Source organism: Zonotrichia leucophrys, chromosome Z (assembly GCF_028769735.1).
Source record: "Zonotrichia leucophrys gambelii isolate GWCS_2022_RI chromosome Z, RI_Zleu_2.0, whole genome shotgun sequence".
Taxonomy (NCBI): Eukaryota; Metazoa; Chordata; class Aves; order Passeriformes; family Passerellidae; genus Zonotrichia; species Zonotrichia leucophrys.
In genome coordinates this window covers 72,333,879-72,350,197 of record NC_088200.1, presented here as the reverse complement: position 1 = coordinate 72,350,197, position 16,319 = coordinate 72,333,879, and the positions used below count along the sequence as shown (strand labels likewise).

Genomic DNA, 16,319 nt, shown 5'->3' with positions numbered 1-16,319 from the left:
GCCACAGCTGAAGTGCTGTGTGCACTTGTGGGCCCTGGGAAGCAGAAAGTCATGGAGGGGCTGCAGCGTGTGCAGAGAAGGACAGGGGAGCTGGGCAAGGAGCACAGGCCCACTTAGGAGGTGCTGAGGGAGCTATAATATGGACAGTGGGAGGCACACGAGGGACCTTCAGGCAGCTTTCCATCAATCCCGCATGACAGTGCTCACCACAATGGCCATTTACCTACTAAAATTGCCATCACTATATCCAAGTGCTGTAGACAGTGGAGTAGGTGACACTTCGATCTTGTGGCTGGTTTGCTGGCTTGCTGGTTTGCTAGGAGTGATTTGCCATGTTCATTTTCCCCTTTTCCCACCATCATAGATGCCACTGCACAATGCTTCTTGCACTTTTCCAGCACTGTATGAGATTGTGATCCAGTTTTAGTTTTCCACATCTGCAGCAGCAGTAGCAAAGGTGTTCCTGCTACTTTCGTACTTTTTCATTTCAGAGCTTTCTAGGACTAAAAGCTTCATTTTACAGTGACATTGTTGCTTGCTGATAGCTGCCAGGGAGGATTATCAACCTTATGTCCATCAAGAGTTGTGTTGGAAAGGCCTGTAAATATTTGTTTGGTTCGGACTTAGAACCCCTATGTTGCTGCAAAATAATCTGATTTCTCCTTAGAAGATATGGTGGTAGATCTGAAAAGAAATTACGTTCCTAAGGATTGGTGACGGCCTGTACCTCATGCTTCTCTCTTGCCACAGCTGACAGAACCAACGGCTGTCTCTCCCCTGGCTCCCGCTGCTCCTGGAGAAGAAGCCCAGGAGGAGCAAATTGAGATGGATGAACGCCAGACTCCATCATTGGTCACACCAGAGACTGGATATCCAGAGCCCGTAAGTGCCAGTTGTGGGTTGTGCTGTCTTTAGTGCAAGGCAGAGGTACAAGTTTCAGAGCCACCAGGGCTTCCTGTTTCTGGCTGAGGATGCTGAGTGCTGGAGTCCTGCCAGGAGCTGGGGATTTCCTTCAGGCAGTGACAGCAGAATTTGAGCTTCTACCTGTGATGTTGAGGCCCTAAAGGGCTCTTGTTTTGGCTTGAGCATCTGGTTGTATGGCTCATTGAAGCTCTGTCTTTGGGCTTCCACAGCACGGTGGCCAAGTGCTCACGTTTTAGTGCTTGATGTCACAGGGCTTTGTTTGTGTGTTTTGCAAGGTGTGTTTGCCCTGAGACAGGAGGATTGCAATGGAGGTAGAGGTGGGTAGGGAGGCAGAAAGAAGAAGCTGAATAAATGTGATTTTGAGGCTGCAAGAGGAAAAAAACTGAGGCTGATGGCAGCTCCCACTCACTTGCTCTGCATTTGTGTGTACAGAAGATCAAGGCAGAGCCACAAGCAGAGCTGCCTGAAGCACAGAGTGACATCATGGACATGAAGAGAAAGAACAAGGAAGATCTGGGAAGAATTCAAGATGAGAATCTCCATCAGCAGAGGGGCGATCAACAAAACCAGGTGAGTGAAAGAATGGCAGGCACTCCACCCATGAAACATCCTCTCTCTTGTTTTTTAGAAAAGATGAAGGCAGAGCTGAACGCAGAGCTTCAGACAGCTCAAACTCAGATGAAGGAAAGGCAGAAGAAGCTGGAGGATGAAATAAAAATCATCAAAGAGAAATTTAGTCCCTTCCCTCAGTCTCTACAAAAGCAAGTGAGTGAAAGAGGGATGCAGTCACTGCAGTCACCAAACTGGTGGTTTCTGCCCTTCTTGCCTTTCCAGTGCAGAGCAGCAGGGAATGGGGCCATGCCTCTGAGTGCCATCCTGCTGTAGTGTGTATCACAGTCACTCTGAAAGACATTTCCTGGTGTGCTCATTCTCTTCTGCTGCCCTGGATAATGTAACTTGTCCTTTGGCCTTTTGGCCAGCAGTCATCCAAATTGATTCCTGATGGCTTGTTCCTGCTCTCCTTGTTTCTTGAGGAGTTTTTACAGGGGAACATGGTGACCCAGATGGGGGATTGAAACAAGCTGTCTGTATCCCTTGTCAATCTTTTCTTTCCCTTTCCTCACAGTCGATGACTCCTGGCTGACAGGGACAAGCTGTAGTCTCTGACGGCTTTGTTCTGTTTCATTTGAGGAGCGAGTGTTGGCGTCTCACCGGGCAGCCTGTGAAGATTACCAGCGAATCTCTGGCTCTGAAGGGCCCCAGGTTAGGAGTGAGGCGCAGGAACAGTGCCCACCAGAAGTGCTACAGGTTGAACATGACCTGAAGATGGTGCAGGAAAAGAGAATGCAGTGGGAGGAGGCAGAACACTTGGACAAGGAACTGAAAGTGTGTCTGCAGCTCTTGGAGGGGGAAAAGAAATCCTTGAGAGGAAATAGAATGGTGATGGTGGCAGTCATCCTTTGGAAAATCCATGAAAATGGAACATGAATCTGGCCATGAACTCGAGTAAAACTAGCCTTTGGTTTTGATCCATCCAGTTTGAGAAGTGGACATCAGAAAAAAAGCCATTTAAAAGCCATGCATGTGGCTGGCAGCACATTTCTAAGGGCTTGCATTTCAAAAAGGGATCTCAGGGTAATTTCTGCCAGCCACCTTTCTGACATCAACTCATTTCTTGTCCCAGATCTACATGGGCTCTTTCACCAAACCTGCTGCAGCAGCAGCAGCATCGTCTAAAGGAGCCTTTTCTCCCCGACCTGAGAAGTGGAGCCGGGGCAGTTTGTTCACCTCCCGCGCTGACCCAGCTGCTGCTCAGCAACAGGAGATCGAGGGTGACTCCCTGGAGCTGCTGAGTACGTCTGCTGTGTTTCTTGTCTGAGGGACAGTGCATTGTGTGCAGGTGCCAGCATAGCCATACCAAATGATTCTCCTGAGTTTGGTGTCATGGGGACATTTAGGGACATTTCTCCACAGGAATTGCTGTAGAAAATCAGTCTCTGTGCGGGCCACCTGTGCTGCAGAGCTGTCTGCCTGGTTGTTGTTGTTGTTACCCAGCCGACCACAAAGGGCTCAGAGCTCCAAGGACTGGGGCTGCCTTTTGTATCTCCTGGAAGCTGAGGTCTCTGCTTTAATGTCAGCATCTTCATTTTGTTTCCCTCAGGGAAAATAGTAAACAAGGAAAATCCCTGGATGAAATACACCAAACTGGAAGATATTGGCAGCGGGTGAGTCCAAACGCAGTTACTTCTACATAACCATGGGCCAGGTGTTTTTGTGGTGGAATGTCTATCCACCATGAAGTCAGGCAAACAGACATCTATCCCCATGTTCCCACACTGGGGATAGATTGTCCCATCTCTCAGTGCTGCTCAGAATTTGTATGTGTGCTCAGAAGGCACTGTCAGAGACACCTCCATGCTGCCGAGGTCTTGTCTGCAGCAATGAACAGGACCTGGAAAATCTCATCTCTCATGTGTGAGACACTTCTGTGTTAATTTCCTTAGCAGTTTTTTATATCTCCAATTCATACTGCCATCCTAATAAAGAGGGAAGAAAGTTGCTTGCCTGAAGGAGAAACCTCCTCCCTGATAGCTGTCAGATAACAGTTCTCAGGAACATTTTTTTCTGAGAGTTTGCTGAAGGAAATACTCTGTGGTCAAGATAAAAACTGAACAGTTTGGAAAGTGAAAGCTGAGGTGGAAGACACAGCATTATTTTTGAGCTGAGGCAGTAAACCCAAGCAGTTCAGGAACAGGCCCAGTGCCCATGCACTTGAGAGGAAAATGCATCATCTGCCTTCTGGCAGAGTCCTCCTGCTTCCTTCAGGTTTTTGGCACTCACAGCAGAGACCTCCTGAGTGGGCTCGTTTTCCCTGCAAGATCTAAATGGCTTCTACTTTCCTTGCTGTTTTTTTTTGTTTCTAGGACTTTTGGGGTTGTGTGCAGAGCAGTTGACAATGCCACAGGAGGAGAGGTAAATGTCAACAGGCCCCGCAGACTCTGCTGCTATTGAGGGGGTTTCCCCTCTGGTGTGAGCTGTGGCTGGAGCTTTGGCTAGAGCCGTGCTGAAAAGGCACAACAAGCACAGACTGGTGCCAGCCTGCAAAATACATTATTTGGCACTTTGTCCTCCTCAGCTGTCGGAAGGAAGGCACGCAGGGCAGCGCTTCCTTTCAGAGAAGGACGCACTCACTGGCTCTCCATTGCTAAAACAAAGGTGGTGCCTTAGAGCACCTCCCTGCTCTTTGGGGCTACAGCTTCAGAGTCCTGAATTCTCGATTCTGGCTGCCAGCAAATCCATCTGAATATTACTGGTAGTTCCTTAGCCACCTGCAGTGCTGCACTTGGGAGCTGCATGTAGGGAGAGATCTGCAAGGTGCCCCTAAAAAGCCCTAAGCCCTGCCCATAGCCCAAGATGTACCCACAGAGCATTAAGGCATGGATTACTTCTTCTGAATCCCAAACAAAGCAGCAGAGAGTGTGGTCAGAGGTTTGTGGGTGGTAGCTGAGACACCACTGTTACCAAATGGACAAGGCAAAACCTCAGTGGCTGCAGGTGTCCTGTAACTGGCTCCCAAGGGAGAAGAGAAATGGGCTGTTGGAATGTCAGTTCCTAATTACTGCAATGCCTAATCACAAGGCAGTTTGGCACAGCTCAGCTGTGTCATTGTAAAATCACTCGCTTCATGTGTGTTGTGGTCTTGTGCCACCAACTTCTCAAGTTACTGATTTTCAATGTCATTTTAGGTGGCCATAAAGAAAATAAATCTAAAAGGACTGAGGAAGAAGAAATTAAAAGCCAATGATCTCATGGTCATGAAAATTAATGGGAATCCCAACCTGGTCAACTATTTAGACAGGTGAGATTTTGTGAATGTTTCTTTACAGAGAGCAAACATGCAAGTTAAAATCCCACTTTGGTCAGTGGCAGAAAATAGAGCTGTAATTATTGGCTAATTATTATTGCTCTCCTCATCTCTAATGGATGGGAAGAGAGTGCACCTTGTCTCCATGAGTCTTCTCTGGCATACATAGTTTGAAAATTACTCAAAAACCTGGATCAGTCATATCTTACTAAATCAATAGCCTGTAAGTTCACAGCCACCACTTTGTTTTGGGGCTTGATTTTTATCAAGTGTCTTTTTCTGTCCAGATAGACTAATATAAATTTCCCTTGGATTGTGTCCCCTCTTTACCATTGCTCTGCATGCCAGGAAGACTAGGTGCTTATTTCCAGAAACACAGAGTGTGACAGGTTTTTTTATCTGTTAGTAAACTGTATGTTTTACTTGCTGGCCATTTAAGACATCTCCTTTTTCACAGCTATGCCTTTCTTCTTGAGACTGCACAGATTGCAAACAATGCACAGCTGAGAGGGAATGTCTATTCCTTTGATTCTGTCCTAGTCACAAAGGAACCTGGAAACAAGAATCAATCAAGAACACACCCTAGCCATGCATGTCCATCTCCACACCCTTGTTTCCTTCTTTCAGCTTCCTTGTGGGTGATGAACTCTGGCTAGTAATGGAGTTCATGGATGGAGGCACTCTGAGCGACATCATCAGCAAGACTTGCCTGTCTGAAGACCAGACGGCAGCCATCAGTCGGGAGGTCAGCAATCCCATCTGTGTTTCTGAGGGCTTGGGCAGGATTGTCTGGGAAACAGGGGCTCAGAACAGGAGAGGTTTCATGTGCCAAGTTTTGTTTCTGTGTTGCTGGTATGCTATGGGCAAGTGAAAGCACTTCAAGTGAAAGGCCTGCCAGTGCCCCTGCACTCCCTGTACTCAAGTCCAGTACTCTTATCTCCTGCTGTTGTACTCTCACTCTGCCTCTTGTACTTGTATTTGCTGTTCTCCACTTTGCCTCTCTAAACATTTGTCTGGAGCCTGTTTTCACTGCATTCCTTGCCTGTGAAATCAAAGGTGCTGGTGGCAGGATTTGAAACAAACAGCAAAGAAAAAAGAGACTCATTTCTCACAGTCCTCTGCTGAAAAGGATAGTAGTGCAGCTAAAATGCTCTTTACTTCAATGTGATACTTCCAAGTCTGTGCTGAGGCAAGCAATAAAACCTTTGCCATGCAGCCTCCCACCCAAAAGTGATCTGCTTCACACCAAAGGGAGGGACTTTTTCTTTTTTGGCAAAACCCTCATTTGTCTTCTGCATGGAGATAGCAAATCCACTGCAGCAGCAGTCATCCTGGCTGGTTTGCAGGGGACAGTCTACAACAGCAGGTTCTGTTGCTCTTTCAGAAGCTGACGTGCCTTTCCTCAGAAAGGTCCTGCTCTGCAAGAGCTGGAGCAGCAAGCTCTTCCTCTCAATGGCACTGTGTTCTACCCTGGAGAGGGAATGTTTTAGATTGTTGCCTTTCTTGTGTGATGAAATCCCATCACTTGTTTTTGCCCTCGTATTTGTTTTCTCACTCAGTGCCTGCAAGGACTGGATTTTCTCCACTCAAATGATGTGATCTACCGCGATGTGAAGAGCTGCAACATCCTTCTCAGAACCGACGGTTCTGTCAAGCTGGGTCAGTGTATTCTTGGTTAGGTACAGCATTCCAGGGATGTGGGTGTGGGGCTACTTTGAGTGACTGCCCATTCCCCAGAAATGGTGCTGGTGGCAGTGCAGGGACACCCGCTGTGAGCTGAGGGCACAGTTGCAATGTGCACAGAGGTATGAGAAGGAATCACAAGAACTCAAGACTGCTCTTGGTCTGTGTGTGTCTTTTCCAGAGGGAGGGAGCTACAGTCTAAAGCTTCAGGGGAATAAAGTCCACTGCTGTGAGCAGCGTTATAAAACCAGGGTTATTTTGGATGGGGCCAGTTCACTACTACCTTGGCTAAAGCCCCAAGGAAATCAAGCGTGGACAGTTCTCTGGGAGATTCAACAGCACATTCTTAGTCTGAGAATGGGGAATTCTTTTGCTTGGTTTCCTAATTGGAGCTGGTTTTCATGGTTTGTTGTTCTCCCCACAGCTGACATTGGCCTCTTTGTTAAGCTCGCCCCTGAGCAGAGCAGACAGAGCTCCGTGGCTGGCACTTCTGGGTGGCTGGCGCCTGAAGTGGTGACAGGCCAAGCATATGGCCCCAAAGTGGACATATGGTCTTTGGGAATCGTGGGCATCGAAATGGTGGAACAAGAAGTTCCTTGCAGGAATGCAACTCCTGTTTCAGTAAGGAGCAAATACTCACTGATCCCAGTGTCTTTCTCACCTGTCCCATGTCCTGCATGTGCCATTGGACAAAATCCCATTGCCATCTGCTGGCCCCACTTCCACCAAGGTCCCCTTCTAAAAATGTCCCTGCAGCACATCAGCACCCACTAGAGATTTGGTTGCATCAGAAGGGAAGTGGCAGTTCAGAAACCTAACCAGTTCAGAAAGTTGCCATTTTGGCCTCCAGCCATGCCTGACATTTCTCATTTGCTTTTTGAACCCTGTTCGAGCTTTGGTTCTGAAGGATAAGAATTTTTCAGTGGAACGATTGGATGTGTGATAAATATCCTTCAAAATGGAGGTTGAGTCTTCCCAGTTTCAGTTTTATAGGAACAGAAAAAGTGAAAAAGAAACAACCAGCAAAGCAATGCCCAAGCAGTTCTGCTTTCTTTTCCCTTTTTGAACCACATCCATACTGTAGCATGTTTTTCAAATCCTGTGGGTCTTTGAAACTTTCAGATTTTCAAGTCATCTGTACATTGTTCAGTCATGTGTGTGGGATGCCTGGATAAGTTTAGGATGTGTTTTTCTCCAACTGCAGTTAGAATTGTACACCAAACCCTTGGCTGTTTCTTGGTACTTTAGCAAGTTGATGAGCTTGCAAGCAGGTGCCTGAGCTGGGATCCAACGTGGGCAGTTGACGCTGGTGCTGTGTTCCTTTACCACCGGAGCAGGGCCATCCCTGGCCTGCACAGTTCTAATGACAGTGAGGACTCCAGCTCCCCACCATGGCCAGTGGCTGAGCACAGCTGCAGAGGGACAGGATAAAACCCCCTTTGCGACCTCTGGTGATGTGGGAAAAGGCAAGAAAGTTGTCCTAATTATTTATACTCAAGCAGAATGCGTTTGTTGTTTTAGGCTTGGAAATTTTCCTTTGGGTTGAAGAGGATAATAACAAAGTCTCTTTGGTCACCATCTATTTCAGTGCCACCAGCACAGAGCTGTTAGCATTGTGATGGGCATTTTTATGGAGACCAGGCCACAGCCTGGGGTCATGGAGATGCTGCCAAACCTCCCATTTCTTACCCAACACTCTCTGTGATGGGGACACCTTTAATGCATTGACTTGAGCATCCAAATGAGCAGAGAGTGACCATAGGCATGGCACTTCTTCTGATTTGACCATGAAAAGGTTTCCTTTTGCCACATAAAGAAGCCAAAATGTGCAGCTGAGAGACAGAGCTACAGGTGGCTCCTGTGCACCCAAGCAGGCATTTTCATCTCAATATATTTGCACATGCATCTTAATGTGTCTGTGTTGAATATGAGATTCCAAATGTTTGTTTTCTTTTCCTGAGGAATAACTTGTGGATTTCATTTTTTCCTTCCACTTAGCAGTGTTTTCTAGAAGAGGAAAAGAAGCTCAATGAGATTTGCTTTATGGCAGTTGTGTTTCAGGGACCAACAAGCACTGCAGAGATGCCTTTCATGTACTATTCCTTGCAAATAGTAGAGTTAGTATAGCAAAGTCCCTCTTCCAGAAAGCCTGTCAAGCTGATGTGAGTCCTCAGGGAAGGAAACATGCTTTGCTGATGTAGTTCCCACTTACTAGGTCAGTCAATGAAATCAACTGTCAAGGCAAGATCTGCAGGATTGTGGAAAAATCTGTGGCTGCATTGGGGTTTGGGTTTTTGGTTGGTAAAGGAAAGTCATCTCTGGGTCTCTGCCAGGGCAGAAACTGCCACTGCAGAGTAGAGCTTAACCAATGGGATCTGGGAGAGCACCTAGAGATGTGAAAGCAGCAGGTGGAGCCTGGTGTTTCTTTTTGATGCAGGCTAAACAACGGAGAGCCAGGGGAGAGAGACCACAGCTGCGGCAGCCCGACAGATTCTCATCTTGCCTGTGTGACTTCCTGAGCTGCTGCCTGCAGACAGATGAGCAGAAGCGCTGGTCTGCCAAGGAGCTCCTGAAGGTAAAATGTGAAGGGGCTGCAGGTGAAACAGGCTCTGAGGGATGGGCTCCTCCTCCACTCAAGTCCAAGGCATCAGATGAGCCCCCTTCCACCACACCTCTACTCTTGGTGCTCTTCGAATGAAAATGGTGAGGAATCCTAGGCTGGGCTGGGCTGGCAGGGACCTGTGAAGGTCCTCTGGTCCAAGTGTCCTGCAATGAGCAGGGACATCTTTAAAGAGATCAGGTTGCTCAGAGCCCTTTCCCACCTCACCTGGAATGGTGCACTTACAAGCTCTTGGGACAGCCTGTGCCAGTATTGCACTATGCTCTGAGTAAACAAGTTCTTCCTTAGACTTGATCCCCATGTTGATTAAGAATATTCATCACATTCCATTGTTACTGGAACTGTTAAAAAAGGTGTCCCCACTTTCTTCAAAACCACTCTGAAGTCGTGGAAAGTGGCAACAAAGTCTCCCTGGGGCCTGTTCTTCACAAAACTGAATAACTCCACCTCTCTCTGCATTTCCTGAGAGGAGAGGTGCTCTGTTTCCTGACTGTTTCTGTTACCCTGTTTCATAATTTGCTGGAGTGTTTCATTTTATCTAATGGCAAAACAATTGAAGTAGAGCAGTGCAGGGTACAGAGACATGAAATGGTGGTGCAGGAACCCAGGGAAGCCAGTCCCAGCTGAGCAGTCAGAGATTTGGCTGTGGGCAGGAGAGGCTGTGGGAGGCTCACTGTGAGCCTCTGAGGGGCCCTGGTTTGTGCCCCCCAGCCCACCCTTAGAGGTTTCTGCCACGCAAACAGGGACAGCTGGGAGGGACTTGTCCCAGCCCCATCTGCTGCCTGGCACGCTCAAGCAGACAGGAACTGTGCCAGGGTTACTGCCGGGTTGTGTGGCAGAGAGGGAACTGCAGGGTCCAGTGCCACTGGGCTGGCCCTGCTGGGAAGGAAGGTGCCAACCAGCACACAAGGGGCAGGGCATGGAAAGGTAGACACTGCTCTGTCTCCCTGTGGGAATCAGCACAGTGCCTGTCTTGCAAAGGCAGGAACCTATGTGAGTCCTTGGAGTTTCCTGAAAGGAGGAAACCCCAGGGACAGAAAGCACCATTTCTAGAGCACTGGCAGGGCAAAAATCCCAGCAAGGTGAAGACATCACAATAAACAGATGAGTGGGATTCTGGGCCACCTTTGCCTGTGATGGCAAGCTCATGCACATGATGACTGGGGGAGCAGATGGTCCCATTGCTCTCCTCTTTCTGGGTCTTTTTAGGACCCAGAGGAATCCTGATTGAGTCTCCGAAGCACTGAGCTTGGAAAGTCATGGTTCAATGTTCTTTGTTGTTTTATTTCCTGTGGACAGCATCCATTTGTACGTTCAGCCAAGCCAGCATCTAGTTTGGCACCACTCATCAACTCAATCAAGATGAAGAAGAAGAAGGAGTGGAGAAGAAGAATGTAATAATCCAGATGTTATCTCCATAACCAACTTAGAGTAGGGTTGTAGAGTAGGATTATAGAGTAGGATTGTTGAGTAGTTTAGATTAATAGAATAGGTTTATAGTATAGGTTTATAGAGTAAGATAATTATTAAATAAAGTTTCAGAAACATCAACTCATTCGGAAGATTCCCCTTATTCGGACCCCTTCAGACAGCTCAGCATTTTCTTCTGAATGACCACTTGTTTTTTACTGGTGCTAAGTCACACTTACGGCTTCTTTGGTGTGGTTCATAAGTGGAGAAGGTTCTTCTTCATTCATCTTCTCCAGACCTCACTGCCTTTGGAATATGGCCCACTGGCTGATTTTGGCACAGCTGTGGTATTTCTAGTTGAGGCAGAAAGGGCAATGGCATTTGCAGGCAAAAGGAGGGGAGAGGCAGCCAAGACATCCTGTGTGGATTCAGGCCTTCAGTCATGACTCAAGAGCATTTGGGTTCCTGTCACTTGGATTTGCATCCCGAAATGCAATAATCTCTTTGGCAGAAGGAGAGCCTTGCTCAAGTGAGAAAGCAGAAAGATCAGAGAGGGTGCTCGGGAAGGTCTCCTGTGGTGCAGAGCTGTCAGCGCCTGGGAGGTGAGAGCAGGCCCGGCCTTGGCCGGGGTGGAGCCCCAGCAGAGCCCCGGCAGAGGCCGGAGCAGGCTGAGCCCCGGCAGAGGCAGGCTGGAAGGAGGCCCTTGGAGCTGCAAGAGGCAGCAGCCGGGCCCTGGGTGCCTGTTCCTGGCAGCGGGAGAATCCTCCGCTCAGAGCCCAGGTGGCAGCTGGCTGCTGCCGAGGGGAAGCCCAGCCGTGCTGGGCACAGCCCAGCCTGGAGGCATTGGCCGTCTGGAGTGTGCCCAGGAGCAGAGAAAGGCCCAGGGCAGCCGAGGGCCGCTGGGCTGCCTGAGGATTCCTCCTCTTCTGCCGGCTGCCCTGCAACTCCTGGCAAAGGCCAGCAGTGTGTGCAGCACTCTGGGCACCGGGGCAGGGAGCCGGGCTGCTCGGCAGGCTGGAGCACAGGGCAGCCTCCTTCAGGCCCGGCTCTTGTGCCAGGGGAAGCGAGGCCAGCGTGAGGCAGGGACAGCTTGGCAGGGCACATCTGCAGGAGCCAGCGCCTCACGCAGCTCTGGGAGGAAGTGCCCGCAATCCTGCAGTTCTGCACTGAGCCAGAGCAAAGGTGTGAGATGCAGAGTGTTTTGCTGGAATATTCAGGCCCACCAGGCCAGCCTGCTTTGTGTACTCTGGCACACAGCAAGCACTGTGCAATGCAGCTCTGAGCTGCTGGGAGACAGGGAGTCAGGGATGTGCCTGACGGTTTTGCTTAAGTAGTGAACTGATTTGGAAGGGAGCAGAATAATTTCAGTTGGGAATCTATGTTTGCTTCATTAATTTCAGAAAGTAAGTTATAATGTGTCTTCACTCATCAATAGCACTTGCAGGACTTTATGAGAAAATGTTTGTGTTTGATTCCCAGAATAGGAAGGACAGGCACTGGGAAAATATTAAAGTGTAAAAAGGGGACTTAGTCTTGTGAATTCCTTTACCTTTAGCACGCAGTGCTTAGTCCTGTATTACCCCATTGCTGTGCTTAATGTGTGCATGGGGCTATCTTGGCCTTGAGAACAGAGAGAGTGTTCCTTCTAAAAACGTAGCTGGAACGCATTTAAGGGAAGGAAAGTGTTTTTAGGAGGCTCTTGACCAGAAAAGGAGAATTTGAGGAATGGGATATTTTGCATAACCACTGTGACAGGAACTGGAGTTGTGTCCAAGGCCCTGTCATATTTGATCCATGTTTGAGCAGGTCAACGAGAAATGAAGAAAAGTGTATTGTTCAATGCATTGGAACTTAACCTGGTACTGGAATTAATTACCAATATAGCCCCAAGGGACATGCCTGGGCTTGTCTGGCCCCTGCTGCATGACTAAAGGGCGGCAACTGTGGTGTTTACACCTCAGACACCTTTTTGGCTAAGCTGGATGCTGCAGCTGGGTGCTAGAGACAAGTCCAGACATGCAGGAGCTCAGGTTTACCTTGGTGGAGAAGCTTTAGGGCGAGGATGAAGGAAAGGAGTCAGGTTCTGCTAGAGGGTTTCGATCCAGAGCTTTATTCCTGGCCCACAGGCCTCTGAATCCAGTAACAGCTCTAACAGAACCTCTCAAACCGCTTGGTTGCTGTTCGTTTTAACCCCGGGGAGAGGGGGAAGGAAGGGGTAGGGATCCCACCAACCAGGTGGGGGGGAATGTTGCAAGGGACAAATGACAGCTGGATGGCCCAATGTCTTCCAGGGTGTAAGGTGTCTTTTGAACTCTGCCAATCACTCAGTGGCCTTCTGGAATGCCAGGATTGACAGACAGTGCTCAGCAGGGGTCAGGGTGGGGCAAAGGAGAGGTGATTGACACTCCTGGGGAAGAAATCTACAGGGAGAAACCCAAGGTATCTGAGGCAACCCATGGCACCACACCACAACATGTGGGTCGTTAACCTTTGAAAGAGGAACAGTGCATAATGGAGCCGTTGTTGTCATGTGGTTGGTATCGTGAGCCATTGTGGCAAAGCACAGAATAGAACTCACCACTAGTTAAAGTTAGAAGTTGGTATGTTTATTACATACCAGCACACAATGAGTCTTCTCCTAACCAGGCACCAGGCGCACAATGAGTCTTCTCCTAACGACATGTGCAATGAATCACAGACTCTGGCTCTTCATCTAAAAAAGTCTTACGTATTCATATAATTCCCAAAACACCTAATACATATTCATTAGCTAACCCACCTACCCCCCTTTAAAATGTATTATAATTGAGTCCAAAGTTCCTTCATGCTTGTGCACTCTTTCACTTCGAGTGGGTTGGTGGGTTTTGAAGTGGGGAATGGTCTTCTTATGAAGGCCGAGACATCTTCCTCAATTTGACCTCTTTACTTATGACCTGTTGGCAGGCTTTCACATCCCTTGGCTTTAGCTGAAGTTTTGGGGCCCAGGTGCAGGCTACGGTCCTCCTCTTTGTCACAAAGAAATCCACATCCCATTGTGTTTCTTAAAACATAATAAAGACTGGCGAGTGATATATTACCCTAGCCTTAACTATTTTTCCTGCTAAAAATTACCTATCTCTTATTATTTCTACTCTTCTTGCTATACTCTCCCCCCCCATACTAAATACTTACCGCCAGTGGGGGGCTATGTACATATGACAAACAGAAGGGGACTGCTGAGGAACGCACCTTGAGCTGTTTAATTTTTCAGCATCAGTCTCATTACATGGTTATGACAATGGGAAGATGCCATGAGCTCACATCCCAGGCAGCAGACCATGAACTTATAGTTACAATTTACTTTATAAGTTGTTTAACCAATCACACAAAGCAAGAGCATATTGACAGTAGTTCTACTGTCCAATCACTACAAGCACACGTACCTTTGGTTAAAACAGTGCTTGCTTTTTTCAAATACAATACCTACTTGTAAGCCTTAAAATACAGTGCACAAAGCTCCAGTATTAAGCTTCAAGCTTCCTAATATCTTGCTAGATAAACTTTTCTGTAGGTTAGAGTTATTCTAGACAAGTGTTAATACACATAATATTGTTCTATTTGTCCTTGCTTTTCTAATTTTTAAATAATTTTTCGGGTGACCTGTCTCCGCTTAGCTCTAATCAGAGTTTTATTGTCTCTGAGGCCCGCCTTTTGCAGCTTTCCCAAAACCCTCTAATTCTGTGCATTCCCACACCGTCCTCTTTCTTTAAACATAGTAAAGACAGGAAAGTGATATATTACCCTAGTCTTAACTACTTTACCTGCGAAAAATTACCTATCCCTTATTATTTCTACTCTTCTTGCTATACTCTCCCCCCCATATTAAATCTGGTAAACTTTTAACTCTTTCAGTTTTATTAAATCCTTGATTCATTCCCCCCTTTTTCTATAGGGTTGGTAAATTCTTTTACTAATACACAGTTTCTTCCTCATCAAACCAAGTCATACAGTAACTGTGCAACAGGCTAGCAGCGGGCCTGTTAGCTAAAGGAGTGAGAAGTAAGAAGAGGAAGAAGCTGATAAGGAGCTTTCTCCAAGGCTGTAACCAAGGAGATTGAGAGAAGGAAGATAAGAGCATTCTGCAGCTGGATGAAGCATTTTTAGAAAGTTAGGTGGAGTCAGAGTAACTTTTCACCAATGGCATGGTATTGAATTATTGTGGCCAATAGCTAAGGTAGAAGAAGGGTAAACAACTGGAAAGTGTATAAAAGATCAGCCATTTTCATTAATAAACTGTTGCTAAGTGTTACCAAGACTGCTTGTGGTCTCTGCTTTATGTCGTGACAGCCTCGACTGCGACATTTTGGTGACCCCGACGTGATAAGAACATAGTCAGGGGGGGCCCATACGGGGTCCTAGGATTTGGCAACCGTGACCCACTGGGATGTAGTGGGGGAGGTGGCGTTGGTGCAGCTGAGAGTGGCAGGTGGAAGCCACAGGGAGGTCCAGACCTGATTCTCTCCAATCTAGACACCTGGAAGTAGGTGAGCCACCAACTAGTAATAATGGGACAAAATTTATCTAAAGAGGAAGAAAATGTTCTGTCAACATGGAAAGTTTTGTTAAGAAATAGGGGAATTAATACGTCAGACTATGAGCTTCGTAATATATTGCTGTGGGCTAAATCACAGAATTTTGGCACTGATCCCCAACACAGCATTTAGTGTTAAGGCATGGAAGAAAGTCGGGGACAGACTTTGGCAAGTTATTTGAGCGGGAGATAAAACAGCTTTTGATTTAGCAGTAACCTGGAACTCACTCTTTGAGGCTTTAAAAGAATGGAAAGTAGAGAGAGAAATGGAGCAAGATGCGGACAAAGAGTCGGGGCTGATAACAGAACCTGATGGGGGGGCTGAGGCAGAGGGCGCCTCTGAGGTAGAAGGGGGCTCTGATGGGGAACTTGGTGAAGAAAGTTTGGATGCCATGGGAGTTACCTGGCACCCTGCCAGAGCTTCTGGGAAAGCTGCCAAGGCTTCTGGGCATGGTGCCAAGGCTTCTGGGGAAGCTGCCAAAACTTCTGGGCAAGCTGCCCTAGCCTTTTCTTATCAGACCCCTAAGCCTCCTTATCTCACACCTGCGCAGCAGCTGGCGATGGTGCCTGTATATACTACACCGCTACGCCAGTTAGCTGAAATGTCTCTAGTAGAGAGAAAAGCCCAGCCATCTGCCCCCACTCTTCCCTCCTCTCTGGTCCAGCTGTCTGCCCCCCCACTCCCCTCTGAGCAGCTTGAACAACCTGCAAGGCTGTATCCTCCTTTACCTGACAGTGACAGCAACAGCGAATCAAGTGATGAGTCGCCCACAGTAACACCTGTGTTGGGGCAAGGAGCTCTGTTGCCTTCATCTCCTAAGAAGTCTAGCCTTACTGCCCCATGGACTTTGCCTCCATGCCAAGTCACTGTGCTTCCTCTACACCCTCAGGAGTTTTGGGAATTTGTTAGGAGGAAAGCAGTTGAAGAAAAGAATTGGGACATCATGGAAAGGGTAGGTGCCTCAGGAGTACCTCAGGAGAACAGTGCCATTGCAAATGTTGCTTGTGGTAACCCTATGGCTTTTCCAGTTTTCAAAGCAGCTCCTGGAACAGGACAGGACGACAGTCATCATGTCTTCACCTGGAGGGTTGTGCAAGACCTCCAATCGAAAGTAGCTCAATATGGTATTAATTCCTCAGAGGTAATGCCGTTAATACGTGTGATTAATGCAGATTTGCTTGCACCCTATGATATTATTCATCTTGCTACAATTCTATTCCAGCCAGTACAATATGGTGTATTTCAA

General features: G+C 47.7%; 1 protein-coding gene across 1 annotated transcript in view; it reads left to right on the top strand.

The window, feature by feature from the left end:
- The window catches only part of LOC135460131 (serine/threonine-protein kinase PAK 3-like), a 38,465-nt gene that overhangs the window by 4,616 nt on the left and 17,530 nt on the right, over nucleotides 1-16,319 (top strand). Inside the window, exons 8-12 of the mRNA XM_064736802.1 lie at nucleotides 5,417-5,534; nucleotides 6,349-6,448; nucleotides 6,897-7,093; nucleotides 8,910-9,047; nucleotides 10,392-10,486. Coding sequence (XP_064592872.1) covers nucleotides 5,417-5,534; nucleotides 6,349-6,448; nucleotides 6,897-7,093; nucleotides 8,910-9,047; nucleotides 10,392-10,486 — 648 coding nt within the window. The remainder of the gene's footprint in view (nucleotides 1-5,416; nucleotides 5,535-6,348; nucleotides 6,449-6,896; nucleotides 7,094-8,909; nucleotides 9,048-10,391; nucleotides 10,487-16,319) is intronic.